Here is a 15,863-nt window from a genome sequence, read left to right on the forward strand (position 1 = left end):
AGAGAAGAAAGGGAAGAGTAGTACTGTTGATGGTAGCAGATGAGTTGTGCCAATCTAAGGTGGATTTGCAAGGTGCAAATAGTGGCCACGGTTTTGCTGCAGTATGGTGTGAGGTGGAGGTGAACAAGATGAAATATTTAGTTGGGTGTTGTTGTAGACCTGGTAATATGCAGGGCAATGAGAAGGAAATGTATAGGCAAATTGGTTTAGTTAGCAAGAAACGAGTAATCATTATGGATGACTTTAATTACGGTAATATAGACTGGAATCAAGATTTTGCAAAGGCATTTGATAAATTGCCACATGACAAGCTGGTAATTAAATTGGATGGGGCTGAACAGTAGATTAGTTCACTAAGGTGGTTTCTGGTCTCTGGAATGTTGAGTATGAAGTATGTTAACAAAAATGTAATTTGCAGAAATTGGTGGATAGGAGGAGGAGAGGGGATATGATTGAGACATACAAACTGTTAAGAGGTTATTACCAGATTAATGTTGGGGAGGTTTTGCATAGAATGGGTGAAGAGAACAAGAGGTCATCCCTGGAAGTTGTGTAAGTTTTAAAATTAAGAGGTAAACCCACTCGGAATTGAGGGAGTAATTTTCTAATGCTTCAGTTGACAGGGTTACATGCTTACCTCCCCCCCCCCCCCAAAAAAAATAATAAATAAAATAAAATAAATTCCAATTGTATGTCTTCAGTATATGAAGACTGAGTAGAAATTAGGAGAAATGTTAGAAATGGAAGAGAGAGAGAGAGAGGAAATCCTTTAAAAAGATATAAGTGAAGTATGTTGTAGTAATTAATTCATATAGGATTTATTCATTTAAAACTAAAAGAAACTATTTGCTTTCAAGTTCATTGAAATTGGCCTATGTTAAAATTCAGATATCACACAATTTGAAACAGTAAACTGTTAATTTATTCTTTGTGCTGTTTTTATTTCATTAGGTGTATGATTTTGACCATCATCTGAATGCATAAGTATTTTTACTTTCATTATTGATGCTTATGCTTTGGACTTGTACCTTTGCCTTCCATGCACAAGATGCAGCTTACTACATAATTCTGAAGTATTTGATATCACTGGGGGAGACTTGGCCATAAAAAAATATTGCATTCACTATCTTCAATACCAAGAAGTGGAGGACCTCCTTCCTCTGAGCCATTGGATGTATATATTTTTTCTTTTCAAGGAATATCAAGAATGGTATACATATCACAGCTTTTCTTTAAAAAAAAAAAGCTTATTGGATTTCATCTCTAAGATCCATACACTCCTTTTGTAGTTGATTGACCATCACTGAACATCGGGATCCTCACTTTGCAATTGCATTATTTTCTTGTTAACATAATCTTGATATTGATTATATCGTTCTGTATCTTCTTTCAAGCTTTCATCTTTAAGTAATTTTGCTGTCATATTGTGTACTCACATTTGTCAAATACTGTGGAACACTTCAATCCTGCATTTTTCATAGTTTATGCTATGAAAGCATTTCATTGTTTATGCCACCACCTTAGTAAATATCTCTTGAGTAGTATCTGACTTACTGTGGTTATAAAATGCATTATCATAGCATTTGGGCTCATAGTCTCTTTTGGCATTTATTTATTACCATTTGTAATATTTAATTTTTTATTATTTTGCCTCATTTTCATTAGTAATGAACCAGTTTAAACCAAAATTTTAATAAAAATGTGATACCAAATTTCATTAAATCTATATAGGCAATCAAACTTCTTTGATACAGACAGATAGACAAAATGAAATAAATATACGATTGAGCATCTAAGGAAGATTTTTTTTAGTGTGTTTTGCTTGACATGTCAGTTTAGTTGAGAGAAAAAAAAAAAACTGCCATATCAGTACTACATAGATGGTACTGCTGCCACCAAATCAATGCCTGTCTAGTTGGCTGAATGATAAATGTGCTTACTCTCTAACCTGCAGGTTGTAGGTTTGGATTCCACTGTAGGCATGAATAGTTGTAAATCATGTTGGAGGCTTAATGGATTATATACAGCACTCAGAAAGGATTAAAACAGAATTTAATACTTCCTATATTTTGTCTCAGTCACTGAGACATCTTCAGGGATTGCAAAAAACTAATGTAACATATACACAAATACCACACAATACTAAGCCCAACCACGTGGGTGATGCTAAAGTCCTATCTAGGTGGAACGCCCTCTAAGGGCGGTTGTAGGTGGCCTGGAATGTAAGGTGGGATCTCTGATGATAAGTGTTTCCCAAGTCTTAGGAAGCTTAATGCAACCATATTTGTTAAGATTTGGTTGATTTCTGAGAGCTCTCAGAAATTAATCATTAGGTGAGAGATGAATTTCATTGCCTGGCGTGAGACTACTGCCTTGCTTATTGGAGAAGTGGCTTGAAAAAGTTCTGTGTTTGGTCTCTAGAGCAGGGTTTCCAGACAATGCAAAAATAAATAAAAAAATTAAATTGATAGAAAGTAACAAAAAAATCTTGAGCCCACCCACAATACAAAAAAAAATGTACTATGGGTTTATTATGACCTTTTGTGGGTGGGAACCACACATAAAAAAAATGGTACTAATGTACTGTAGATCTATATCCTTTTATGGTTGTAAAATAAAATAACTTGTCACTTACTTCAAGTAGGTCATGAAATATCTTGTGATAAATGATTCTGTTTGAGAACTTTATTAAAATTGGTTGCGTTATCTCAATTATGAAATAGAATTGTGTAGAAATTATTTTGCTAAAAGGTGCAGTTTGCACCCCCCCCCCTTTTTTTTTTAACCATCTCCTGTTACAGTAAATAGCACAGCCATTGCACTTAAATGGTTTTGTATCCTCAGCATACTACCTTGTTGGCTGGGGGGGGGGGGGTAGTCTCTCTCTGTTATCCAGTCCAGTAGGCTTTGTAGTACAAATCACTGTGAGACCTTCCTACTATTTATTTGGGGCCCAGAGTGGCTTGAAAACATTCCACAAATCCAGAACAGGGTTTATGGATTATATTTAAACCTTAGCTCATCCAGTATAACCTTCTGTGGATAAGAATCACATTTAAAAAAAAGAAAAAGGGAGATTTGTGGCAATGATTGTGTTACTTGCACTCTAGGGTACTAAAGATCTTGCCTGTAGTAAATAATTCTATAATAAACAAATAAATATACTTGAATCATTTATTGCAAATGAATGTAGCAAAATATATCCAGTTATACCTTGATTAAATTAAAATTCTATGTTCCACATTAAGCTGATTGAATGTTTTCTGTTAGAGTTGCAGTTACTGCCATGAAGCAGTTACATCCAGATATAATTGCTAATGTTCAAGCTAAGGCCTTATTTAGTTGTGAAGAAGAGAAACTACTTGGTACAGTTCCTTCTGTAAGTAATTTTTATTTTATTTTATTTTTGTGGAAAAAAAAAAACTCAAAATGGTTTTCAGAATGACAGTAATAAAGTGCTGTGAAGTTAATGCAAGTTAAGGAGAATTACCAGACTAAAATAATAAATAAATTAGAAAAGTTTGTTATTAATCGATATTTGAATGGGAGATCAGTCATAAACATGAAGACATGGATAAAACAAAATTAATCAGAAAAGACAAGTGCTGGTAGTGTGAACAGATTCAAGAAAAGGTATGATAGCTTAGTGTAATAATAATAATAACATTGTCCAAGTCAGCATCTTTGTGTGAGCTTGCAGACTTCTTCAGTCAGCTTTTCAATTAGATGTCATAGGAAGTTGAAGACAGTACATTTGGACTACAACTTGCACCAGATACCATTCATGAATGGCTGTATTACTTCATTCAAAGTTGTCTACATGTTATTGATTCCTTTGAGAACCTCATATGACTTTGGTTACTCCTCACTTCCCATTGTCACATTGGAAGTCTCCATATCCTGCACAATTCCCTGGAGCTTATGGACATAGTATGTCTCTGAAAATGAAAGCGACTATTACAATTCAATGGTGTTTAGAAGCAAATAGCTTATCCGTTGTTAGTAGACTATCGTAACATTCATGTTGAGGTGGTCTTCTTGCTTCCAAACACCACTTGCTTCTTGCTTGATGTCCCAGAGGTTAGGGGAGCACTGTGCAACTAGAAGTGTAGTGCATGGCAGATTATTCACACACACACACACGCAAACACATGTTAAATTCTGAATGAAACTAAAATTGAATGAATTAACGTTTCCTACAGAATTAACATGGATTTACATTTTTGAATCACATATTGATATATTGAGCTTACTAAATTCTTGTAATTTACCAAAGTATTACTAAATTGAGGATATTTTTTCACTACTTTATGTTATAAGGTAAAATATTGTAAATTGCTTAAATTTTTAAACCTTGCTGCTTTTGTGTAAGTACTTACACATTGCTGGGAGAAAAGATAATCCGATTAAGTAAAAGTGGCCGGAATCTAAACATGTGCTACAAGTACATGTGCACCCTTTAGGTAAGCACGCAGTCCCCCCCCACACACACACACTCAGAAGAACACGCTAAGATTTCCGTGTGTGGCGCTAAGTACTGAGTGACGTAGGGGGAGGAGGAAAACGATGACGTAGAAGTAATCGGTAGCGCGCGATTTAAAAAGTCATTGCAGCGCCTAAAATGCTCTCTTACTCTTATGCTCTTGGACTCGTGCTCTGGTGTGTTGGAACCTCCTCGTGGCTCCTTCTTGTCCCCCGTTTTTCAACGTGGATTCGAGATAAAGACCGAGGAACTATGCCATGAAATTCCTGAAAGTTTACTGATCAGCGATCAGCCCAGTGGAAGGAAATCTCTGATATTTCCGGAGATATCATTACGATGTTGTGCCAGTTAACCAGAGAACAACGTATGCCTACTTTCAGCGGCGGAGATAACTACAGCTCGGACCCGTGAAGAATGCCTCAGAAAAAGCATAATGAAAGGAATCGAAAATGATTGTCCAGTTGTGCTATGTGAAGTGGCCAAACAGTTCCCCAGCAGTTGGTAATGTACAGTCTATGTTTTTATAAGCACTTGTGTATAAGAAGAAAGTTTGTAATTATAGGAAGGACTCTAGAGATAATATTCTTTTTATTGTGATTAGTGAAATTTTATATTATTTATATTGAGTGATTGGGAAATTTTAGTGAAAGAATTATTGTAAGAGCACGTGGAGCTAAATTAGAAATTCAATTAGCAAATGTCCTTAGTATTGAGGAGTATAGAAGAGTATGCTTGATCTATCAAGTAGAAGTTGTAAACTGTTTATGAAGTTCTTTGTTTTGCATGTTATGATAAAGATAGAGAGGTTAAATAATTAATGCTCATTCCTTAAAAATTGTAGACTGCTTTATTAGTGTATATTCTTAAAGTGTAAGATGCTTTAATTGTAATTAAATGTTTCGCTTTTTAAGTTTAACTAGTGCCTTGCCTGATTTTTTTCTCTATTGCACTTTCTCATAAAATTCAGACCACAGCAGGAGATAAGTTAAATAGGGAGGCTACGACTGCATAAATAAGTTATAGTGAAATAAGATAGCATGCTAAACTGTGTTCTGGTTCCTTGGATCTGCACTCTTTGTTAATCTGGGATTCAGGGTGACGCAGGATAATAGAAATTTTCCCTGAATCCGAAAAAGGAATCCGATCCAGTATTGAAACAAAGGAATTGGTGTTGACCATTAGCAATTCCTTTGTCTTATATCCACTAGCATTGTTCTTAAGAGTGAATAACAGCCCAGAGAGAATATTTAAATTAAAAGGGTAATTAAAGTGTTAGAGATAAATTCATTAAGTACAAGCATATCTAGACAGAAATTTTAGAGAACAAAGAAGAAGAATAAGTAAGACTTTACAAAGGAACACCAAATTTTACATGCACACTATGAAAGGCTGCAAACCTACTCTACACTACTACCATGGATGGAATAAAGGAGCTGTGTTGTGGATACCAGATGTGAAACTTTATCAAGACACTTCGCATCTTCTGTAAGTAGGGTTGTGGTTTCATACTAGAGATGGTGAATTCATCTACTACCTCAAATTTCATTGGAGAATGGAGATGCTGTTTACTCAATCAGATATGCAGCAACTGATCTCACCATGGGATTTGTCAACCTTGTTGGCCAGTGGATACCAGCTTTTCAGCCAACAGATTTTGCAGATTAAAATTCACCATGTCATGGACATATTTCATTGCCCAGTGTGAAATCTTTGTATACTTATTGGAGGCTTGAAAAAAGTTTTTTTTTTTTTTTGGATTATGTAAAAATTAATTAAAATATGTGTGTAAAATTAAAAAAAAAAATTAATTCACCTGCAGTACTAATGTACACTGGTGTGCAAAACCTAAGCATATGAACACTATTTCTGAAGATTACAATTGCATATTCAGACATATCAGCTTGTGACAATTTTATAACTGACGATTTTGAGTAGAAAGCAGGTATACAATGAAGTTCTCAAATTGCATGCAAATGGGTCACGTGGTAGCAATCAACAAAATAAATGGCAAAAGGCTGCTCTAAGCGAATTATGTTTGAAGGCAGCTCATTTCATGCAGGAGTAAAGTTGCAAACTTGGATGTCATGTAATGTCTCAAAGACATTATCTAGATCAGTGGTCACCAAAGGGGTCAATATTGACCCCCTGGGGTCGATTTGGACTCAGGGGTCGATTGGCGGGGGGTCGACAGAAAAATATAAGACATCATTGTATGGGTAATATTTAATTCGGTTAACTTGGATTACCTCCATGACAAAAGACATGGAGGTAATGACAACGCAATTAAGAGTGAATCGTGGGATCAGTACCTCCATCTTACAGGTCCATGAATAGAACCTGTAAGATGGAGTAAGGTCATGAAAATAGTTACTGAGGCCAATCAATTAGGCCAAAATGATGTATTTACCAATAAACAGATGTTGGTGGTTCCTGCCAGCCAGCAGAGTGGGAGCAAGATTGCAACACATGCGTGGTTCTTATTTACTGATACTTACAAGTATTCGATCCCAGTCTCATTTTTGCGCATCGACATGCAAGTGAGCATTAATGTTCTAAAATTCATCAACATACATATTATAATTCAATCGTTATTCATTCACGAACTAAACTTCTCTATGTTGAAGAGTTGAGCAGTGCTGGTAGTAATACCAGTGATATTAATACCAGTAGTTTATTAATATCACTAGTAATACCAGTGATATTACTAGTGGTAGTAATAGTAATATAATAATATATACTATATTATACATACAATAAACACTGTAACTATAAAATAAACAATCTAAAAACTCACATAAGCATCTTTTTTGGCTTGTTCTATTATAATTACATAATAGTAAAATATAGGGGGTCGATAAAAAGTCAAGAAACTCTTGAAGGGGTCGATGGGCAAATAACTTTGGCGACCCCTGATCTAGATGATAATTCTTCTGCTGGGAAGAATTATTGGAAAGCTTGAAGAAGGCTGCAGAATTACTGATATTGCCAGAGAGTTTGGAATCTCACAGCTTTGTATCTGGGCTCAGGGCAGCGTTTCACATCAATGTAATGTGTTCCAGATGTTTGCTAAGTGGTCACTCTCACTCTACCATGGAGCATGAAGACAGAATTTTCGTTATAACAGCAAAATGTAATTGATGTCACAGAGGTTAGGGGAGCACTGTGCAACTAGAAGTGTAGTGCATGACAGATTATTCACACACACACACTATGAAAGGCTGCAAACCTACTCTACTACCATGGATGGAATAAAGGAGCTGTGTTGTGGATACCAGATGTGATACCAGTATGTAGATATCTTGACAAACTGTGGCAAGACGTTTGCGACAAGTAGGCCTATACACCCAAAGGCCCATATTCTGTGTTTCTTTCATCCACAACTCATTGTAGAGCATGTTTTCATTGGTGGTGTATCCATAAAAATTGTACAGAACACCATCGAGCTAATGTACTCCTTACAGATGAAATTCGTTTTAGTCTTGATCTGGCATGAAAGTGGTACTGTTTACTCTCACAAAAATGTTCTTGAAATGGATAGATAAGATAGTGCTGAGGTCATGGTGTGGGGGAGACATTATGTTTAATGGACCTGCTGAGCTACAAGTGCTGGAAAAAAAAGGGACCATGAGTGGTAAACAAAGTTCATCAACATCATGTTCATTTGTTCTGTGGTGCTGTAGGCAAAGAATTATTTTTATGAATGACAATGCCACACCACATCATACATGAGCAGTGGAGATACTTCAGGAGACCAAGGATATTAATCGAATCGAGTGGTCAGCACGTTCCCCAGATTTCAACCGATAGAACACATTTGGGATGCAATAGGGAGACTCATTGCTGCTTGAAATTCCCCACCAAAAAAAAAAAAATGGTTTTATCCTTGCTCTGAACGAGGAGTGGGCCAGTTTGCCTTAAGAACTCCTGAATCACTTTATGCTAAGCATGGTACAATGTTGGGAGAGCATCGCAGTTCAGGGTGGACATATTCCATACTGAAATGTCTCTCCGCATAGTTTTCTGTAAGCACTGTGCATTAATTCCTTAACTATCCTTAGAAAATTTCTAACTTTTGCCAGAAACATATTGCAATTTAATTTGTATTAAATTTATAACATATTTTTTGTGTAATATAATTTATTGGTATACTGGCAATAAATTTTTGTCCACATTTGGTTGTAGTCATGAAAATTTTTTCATATACAGGTAAAAATGTCTGTCCTTAGCTTTTGGACACCAGTGTACTATAGTTTTTACAACCTTTTGTGGATACTCTCAAAAGAGAACAGCGTTTGCTGTGTGAGGTGTTGAGAATATTTTTCTTATAAATAGAAAAACTTGAATATAAGTGAAAAATCATTACAAAAAAAGAAAAAAAAAATTATACCTTTTGTGAAAGTGTCCCTGGACAGGCATCAACAACAGAATATGACGAACACACAGACCCTTACTGAGAAGAGCTCATTCATGACTGAAAGTATTAGTATATTTAGTTATGTTCATATAAATGACATATTACCATTTTCATATGTGTAGCAGTCATTTCAGTAGAAGAACAGCTATGCCTGAGGAACATTTGTGAATTGGCACTAGAATTTTCTTAGCTGATGTGAAACTTTTCTTATTTATTTGAACCTAAATTTAGACCTTGCTATTGCTAGTAGAAAAATTTTTCTATAAGTAGTACAGAGAAAATCTAGTAGCAATTATACATTTAAATTTTAGAAAGAGCTGACAAATACTTGTTTTTTCCTCCTCTATCAGATGATTAGTTTTGAGAAGCCGCTGTTTTTTTTAGGAGTATTTTTGATGTAAATTTTTATCTTTTTTACATCAGATATTTTTGAATATATTTTTATCACATCTAAACACACATACACACCCACAGCCTGTTGAATATTTTATAGAATAATAATAAAAAACAAATTTGACATTTTCCTTCAATATGCAGTTTTTATGTATGATTTACACTTTATAAACTTTAATGTCAATAGTATTCATTGGATCTTTTTAATTTGCAGAATTGTCTATATAATTCATAAATATCTTTTTTTAATAAGTACACCCAATTCTCCATTTACGTGGTAGATTTGTTCCAGAAAAATCCATGTAAATGAAAACCATGTTAAAAAGAATACAGTGCATATGGAAAATAGAATGGTTCCAGATGTGAAAGCCTGATACGAATAAGTTATTTTCAAACAAAAGATATGAAAATCATTGAATAAAATACTATTTAATTTTAATGGAAGATTTTTTTATTTTAAATACTTATTTAATGTATATACATATGTATCTTTCCTAAAGAAAATAGTGTGTCACTAATAAAACAGAAACTCGAAAAGGCCCAAATACACCGTGCATATGGTTATTAGTTATTAAATTTTATTTGCCATCACTTTCTGATAGTAGTCACATTCTTTTGTGTGAGACTGGAATTAAATCACTTCCATCACTTGAAACTCTTTGGCCATCCTGTTCATACGGCAATGGCAAAATATTTTCTTCAGTAAAAGGATAGCACTAATTTTCAATAATTCTGAAGGTTGATTTTTTTCCCCATGAATTCTTTAATTAATCATTGATATCCTGTTTTGACTAGATATTCATATAATTCTTCATATCACACCAAACATGACTTCAGTTCACGTTTGAACTGTTCAGCTCGTTCAGTATTTGGATCATGTGCTCTTCTTTAATTAATCTTGCAGTGAGTGGAATCTCTTCATCGTCATCATTTTTTCACACATTTTGGCTGAGTAGCTTTCCAGCATGCATTTAAAATTGATGGTTTTAATTCTGGTAATGCCAACTTAAGTTTGATACAGTACAAAACAGAAAATTTCTTCTTCACATCAAAACTCTCAGTAGATTATTCTTATCTAGTTTATCCAAAATGTATTGGAATGTTCTTCTTATTTAGTAAGTTTTGAAGGTAGTGATCACACCCTAATCTAGTGGTTGTATTAAGGATGTTATATTAGGTGGCAGAAAACAAAATTCGATATTTGGGTGTTCTAAAACAGGATGGTCAGGCGCATTGTCTATAATCAATAAAACTTTAAAATCCAGATTTTTTTCCCCCAATCAAATAGCATTTAACTTCTGGAACAAAACATTGAACCATTCATTAAATATTTCTTTTGTAACCCAACCTTTTTTTTGTTTGCCTTCCAGTGCACTAGTAATGTGTTAAAATCCACACCTTTCATTGCATTGCCCGTGGTCTTAGACACAAACTCTATTGCACGAACAAAACTTTCATGAACAAAACAGAAGACTTGTAACCATTTCAAATTGTAAACAAGAAATGATTGTTTAGCAAACAGTTTAACTCCTTCCAAGCAGCTGTATTTAGGCGAGTCTCCCGTAATGGACCAGCTTAACTTTAAGGAATCAGCATAGCACCCTTCTGCTTCCAGGAGCCAACAAAAAGTGAATATAAAGGATCATCTGTCGGCTTAACTTCGGGGAATCATAACTACAAAAATTGATTTTTTTGTTGTCGCCACAACTGTCTACATTCTGTAGCTTAGAGTAATCCCTGATATTTAAAACACTGGAGGAGTTCCCTAAAATTCAAGTTTAAGTACATTTGTACTCCTCTAGGAAATGATAATTATAATAGAAATACCCTATTTAACAGAACTGAATCCAAACAGAAATTTTAAAAATAAGCACGATTTGAACTATGCTAAATCAAAATATTCTGTGTAAAAAAACCATCGCCACCATTTATTTATAATTTTACAATTATAAATAGGGAAACCGATCAAAACAAATAAGTAGTCTGTATACACTAAGATAGGACTTAGAGGTTATTATGACATGAAGGAAAACCAGGCTTCTCTGTCATATGTGTAAAAATAGAATTGCTTTTGTTTTCTAAACCGTGTATTTCAAAATCGTGTAAAAAAAAAGTCGTGTAAAAAGAGAATTAATTGTATTTTCATTTGTAGCTGTTGATGTATCATTCAAGAAGCACTAAATCAAGCTGCAGTTTTCTTAAATTTATTCATTCATAGTAAGTGCATAACAAGAGATGAATGATTAATTCAATAACCATATGTGCCACCTACCAAATTGTTTTAAAGTTGCTGAACTGGAGGTTAGCTTAATATAAAATTTTTATTAAGCTTGGAATTTTGAATCTCAAGGACCTTCTGATGATTTTAGCACTTCTTGATGTATTAGCAACATAACCCAACTATTTCAAAGTGTCCTTTTTAAAAAAAAAAAAAATAATAATAAGCATTTTAATTTGAACATTCTTTATAAAAATCATATGGTGTTTTCTAACATGGTACTTGAATTATGACCAGCAGATATAAGAAAAAGATATTGTCTTACATTTGAATAGATATAACAATCAGCATGAATTATTGTTCTTTATTATTTAATAAATTGGAGGAAAGCAGATGGTGATTTCTGTAAATTTATTTTTGTACAGAATAGTCAACCTACAGTAGACACTTTTCAAGAACTACTGAACAAGCATCCAGATGTATTTTTTCACTCAAGAACAGCTAAAGTTCTCTTGGCCCATTGGACTTTAATGAAGCAGTATCATCTTTTACCTGACCAAACAGGTGAGATTCTTTAGTTTATATAGCTTATAAGTAAGGCATATGATTTTTGAGTAAAAGTAAAAAATGAACTGATAACAAAAAAAAATATCTTCATCAGATTCCTAATATGTATCCTCAAGGGGTGTATAGGATATTATGACAATATACAACATGAAGAGCTTGAGATTTCTAATCCTATCTTCTAAGATGTTCATCATCATCATCAAATTCCTGATCATCATATCCTGTACCCTCAAGGGGTGTACAGGATATGATAGTACTACATTAAAAACTTTCATCATTACTAACTTCCTATCTACAATTTTCCTCCACATCAATATTTTACCTGTCAAGACTCCAACATTATCAGATCTCATATTCCTGTCTTCTAAGGCACTTTTTACTGTATCATTCCACTTATATCTTGGTCTTCCCCTGAGTTTTTTTCTTGTTAATGACTGAGAACACTTGTTTTGCTAATCTTTCTTCTCCCATTCTATTTAAGTGACCATACCATTCGAGATTAGCTCTGTTAACACATTCCTGGATGCTAACAATGACAAGTTCTTTTCTAATATCCTCATTTTTAATATGATATTGCCATTGCTGTTCACGTCCCTAATCTTTCTCAGGACTCTCATATCTGTGTTCTCTAGTCTTTGGTCAAGTGTTTTATTTCTAACACAGCTTTCAGATCCATAAGTTAAATTGGTTTGAACAGTGTCTTGTATACAGCTAATTTATTGTTCTGACTAATTTCTCTCTTATTCCATATAGATTTATTCAGTTGACTTCCTACCATACCAGCTTTGTTGATTCTGTTTATTTCCATATTTAATTTACCATCTTCACTAAAAATAATGCCTAAGTAGCTGAAATGTTTTACTTATTCTATAGGTTCTCCATTCACAATGCAGTTGATATTTTCAGTACTTCTGCATATTTTCATTGTCTTTGTCTTGTTGTTTCTTATTTTCATACCAAATTTATTGCAACACTTATTCAATTTAGTCAGGGAATCTTGCAGACTTATATTAGAAGTATAACATCATCTGCATAAAGTATAGAGATGAGATTAACATCTCCAATTTTGATATCAGGTTTAATACCACTTTCCTTTATGTGATCCATATAGATAATGAATAACAGGGTATAATGTTGAAAGTTTATTTTTCACTTGGTTAAACTATAATAAATTTAGTTTAATCATTTATCCAAGTGTGAGCAAACAAAGTTTGCACCTGAAAACATCTTCAGGACTGGGGTAAGGAAGTACAACACTGGGCAACTCCTAGCAAAGGTGGACCAAGCTAACATCACTATTATCTCAGTATCTCCCATAATGCAAAACACATCTCCTTGCAGATATATATAATGTTATGCATTAAGGGAAGGGCCACTATCCAGACTAGTTTCGTCCTTTATTGAGGTCTCTTCAGTGGGAGCCAGGCCCAGACAGGCAGAAGCAATGGTGAGGTCATCTTTACCTATAGGAGTTGCCAAAAGGTGTGCCACCTTTTTATTAAATTACCCTTACCCCAGTCCTGAAGATATTTTCAGGTGCAATTTGCTCACACTTGTATAAAGGATTAAACTAAATTTATAACAGGGTATAATGTACATCCTTGTCTGACTTGAGATTTAACATTAAACCATCTTTCTTCCTGTACTTTCTTCAATTCTAACTGCTGACTTGCAACTCAAATAAAGACTAAGTATTGCTTGATATAATGCCCTATCAACACCAACTGTAGTGTTTTGAGTACCTTTTCTCTTGGTACCTTGCCATATGCCTTTTTGAGATCTACAAAACTTAAATACTGATCTTTGTTATATTTTCATTATTTCTCAACTATTTGTCGTAAAGTGAAAATCTGATCCTGACAGCATCTATTTGGCTTATTCTTCACCAAGCTTCCCTTCCACAATCCTTCTGAACGGTTTCTCCATTATACTTGCATAAATCTTACCAGGAACACTTAGTAGAGAAATACCTCTGTAATTCTCACATTCAGTTTTATTTCCCAGACTTTTATACCTCCATACTTGATCATTTCTGGATGAATATCATCTACTCCTGTTGCCTTTCCATATTTCAGGCTTTTGATGGCATTTTCTATTTCAAATATGAATACGTATTCCTGATTGCATGCCTATTGAGTGTTTTTTACTATTGTGCTGTTACTGATTGTTTCGTTTAGCAGTTTTTTGAAGTAATTACTCCATACATCAAGGATATCTTTTTCACCAGTTTTCATGTCTTTATCATCTCTAATTCCTTTTACAGCACTATTTCCTCGATTTCTGAGCTTTTTTAACAGCCTCCAGAATATCGTGCCACCTTCCTGATATTTATTTTCTATGTTCTTATCAAAGTCTTCCCATGACTTTTGTTTAGCTGACTTATTCACCAAGAACTTTTGATATGCTTTCATCTTTTGCTTCACTGTCTCTTTAACTTCCTGTGTCTGCCGTGGAGTTCTAATTTTTCTGTCCTTGCAGACAACCTGCCTGAATCAGTCAAAGTTTTCTTCAGGATTTCTCACTGAATCTTCAAGGTGTGGTTCCTGTTCTCAACCTTTTGCATTTTTTCTTGAATAATCTTTGTGTATTTTAGTCTACAATTCACGTCTGAGAGCTGCTCAACTTTTATTTGCTTTAAAACTTTCTTACATGTTCTTCTTTTCAATATGAAATTCAATTTTATCCTGCTCAAGACTAAATGGTGTTCACTTCCAATTTTGAATCCTCAGTACACCCTAGAGAGAAAATCGTTATCAACAATAGCATAGTCAATTAGACTTTTCTTATTCCTTGTCTCTTCTCTCCATGTGAATTTGTCATCATCATCATCATCAAATTCCTGATATATACCCTCAAAGTGTGTACAGGATACGATAGTACTACATGAAAAATTACATTATTACTAACTTCCTATCTACAATTTTCGTCAAGATTAGTCTGTTACCTGTCAGGATTCCAAAATTATCAGATCTTATATTTCTATCTTCTAAGGCACTTTTTACTGTATCAATCCACCTATATCTTGGTCTTCCTCTGGGTCGTTTTGCTGCCAACCTGGCAGAGAACACTTGTTTTGCTAATCTTTCCTCGCCCATTCTGTTTAAGTGACTATACCACCTGAGATTAGCTCTGCTAACACATTCCTGGATGCTGACAATGTCAAGTTCTTTCCTAATATCCTAGTTTTTAATATGATATTGCTATTGATTCTATCTGTTCGTGCCCCTAATCTTTCTCAGGACTCTCATATCTGTGGTCTCTGGTCAAGTTAAAATTGGTTTGAATACTGTCTTGTATATAGCTAATTTAGTATTTTGGCTAATTTCTCTCTTATTCCATATAAATTTATTCAGTTGACTTCCTACCATACTAGTTTTGTTGATTCTATTGTCTATTTCCATATTTAATTTACCATCTTCACCAAAAATCGTGCCTAAGTAGCTGAAATGTTTTACTTGTTCTATATGTTCTCTATTCACAATGCAGTTGATATTTTTTGTGTTTCTGCCTATTTTCATTGTCTTTGTCTTTTTAATGCTCACCTTCATACCAAATCTATTACAACAGTTATTCACTTTAATCAGGGAATCTTGCAGACTTGTAGCAGATTTATTTAGAAGTATAACATCATCTGCATAAAGCAAAGAGCTGAGATTAACATCTCCAATTTTGATATCAGGTTTAATACCACTTTCCTTCATAATGTGATCCATATAGATAATGAATAACAGAGGTGATAAAGTACATCCTTGTCTGACACTAGATTTAACATTAAACCACCTTCCTGT

General features: G+C 34.1%; 1 protein-coding gene across 2 annotated transcripts in view; it reads left to right on the forward strand.

The window, feature by feature from the left end:
- Window positions 1-15,863, forward strand: part of Rcd5 (microspherule protein Rcd5) — a 245,474-nt gene that overhangs the window by 87,231 nt on the left and 142,380 nt on the right. For both annotated transcript variants that reach the window (XM_090395444.1, XM_090395445.1), the window contains exons 7-8: window positions 3,271-3,379; window positions 11,934-12,072. In XM_090395444.1, the coding sequence (XP_090251570.1) occupies window positions 3,271-3,379; window positions 11,934-12,072 (248 nt within the window). The remainder of the gene's footprint in view (window positions 1-3,270; window positions 3,380-11,933; window positions 12,073-15,863) is intronic.

This window comes from Typopeltis vanoorti, chromosome 7 (genome assembly GCF_054136105.1).
Source record: "Typopeltis vanoorti isolate ZY-2024b chromosome 7, IOZ_Tvanoo_1.0, whole genome shotgun sequence".
NCBI lineage: Eukaryota > Metazoa > Arthropoda > Arachnida > Uropygi > Thelyphonidae > Typopeltis > Typopeltis vanoorti.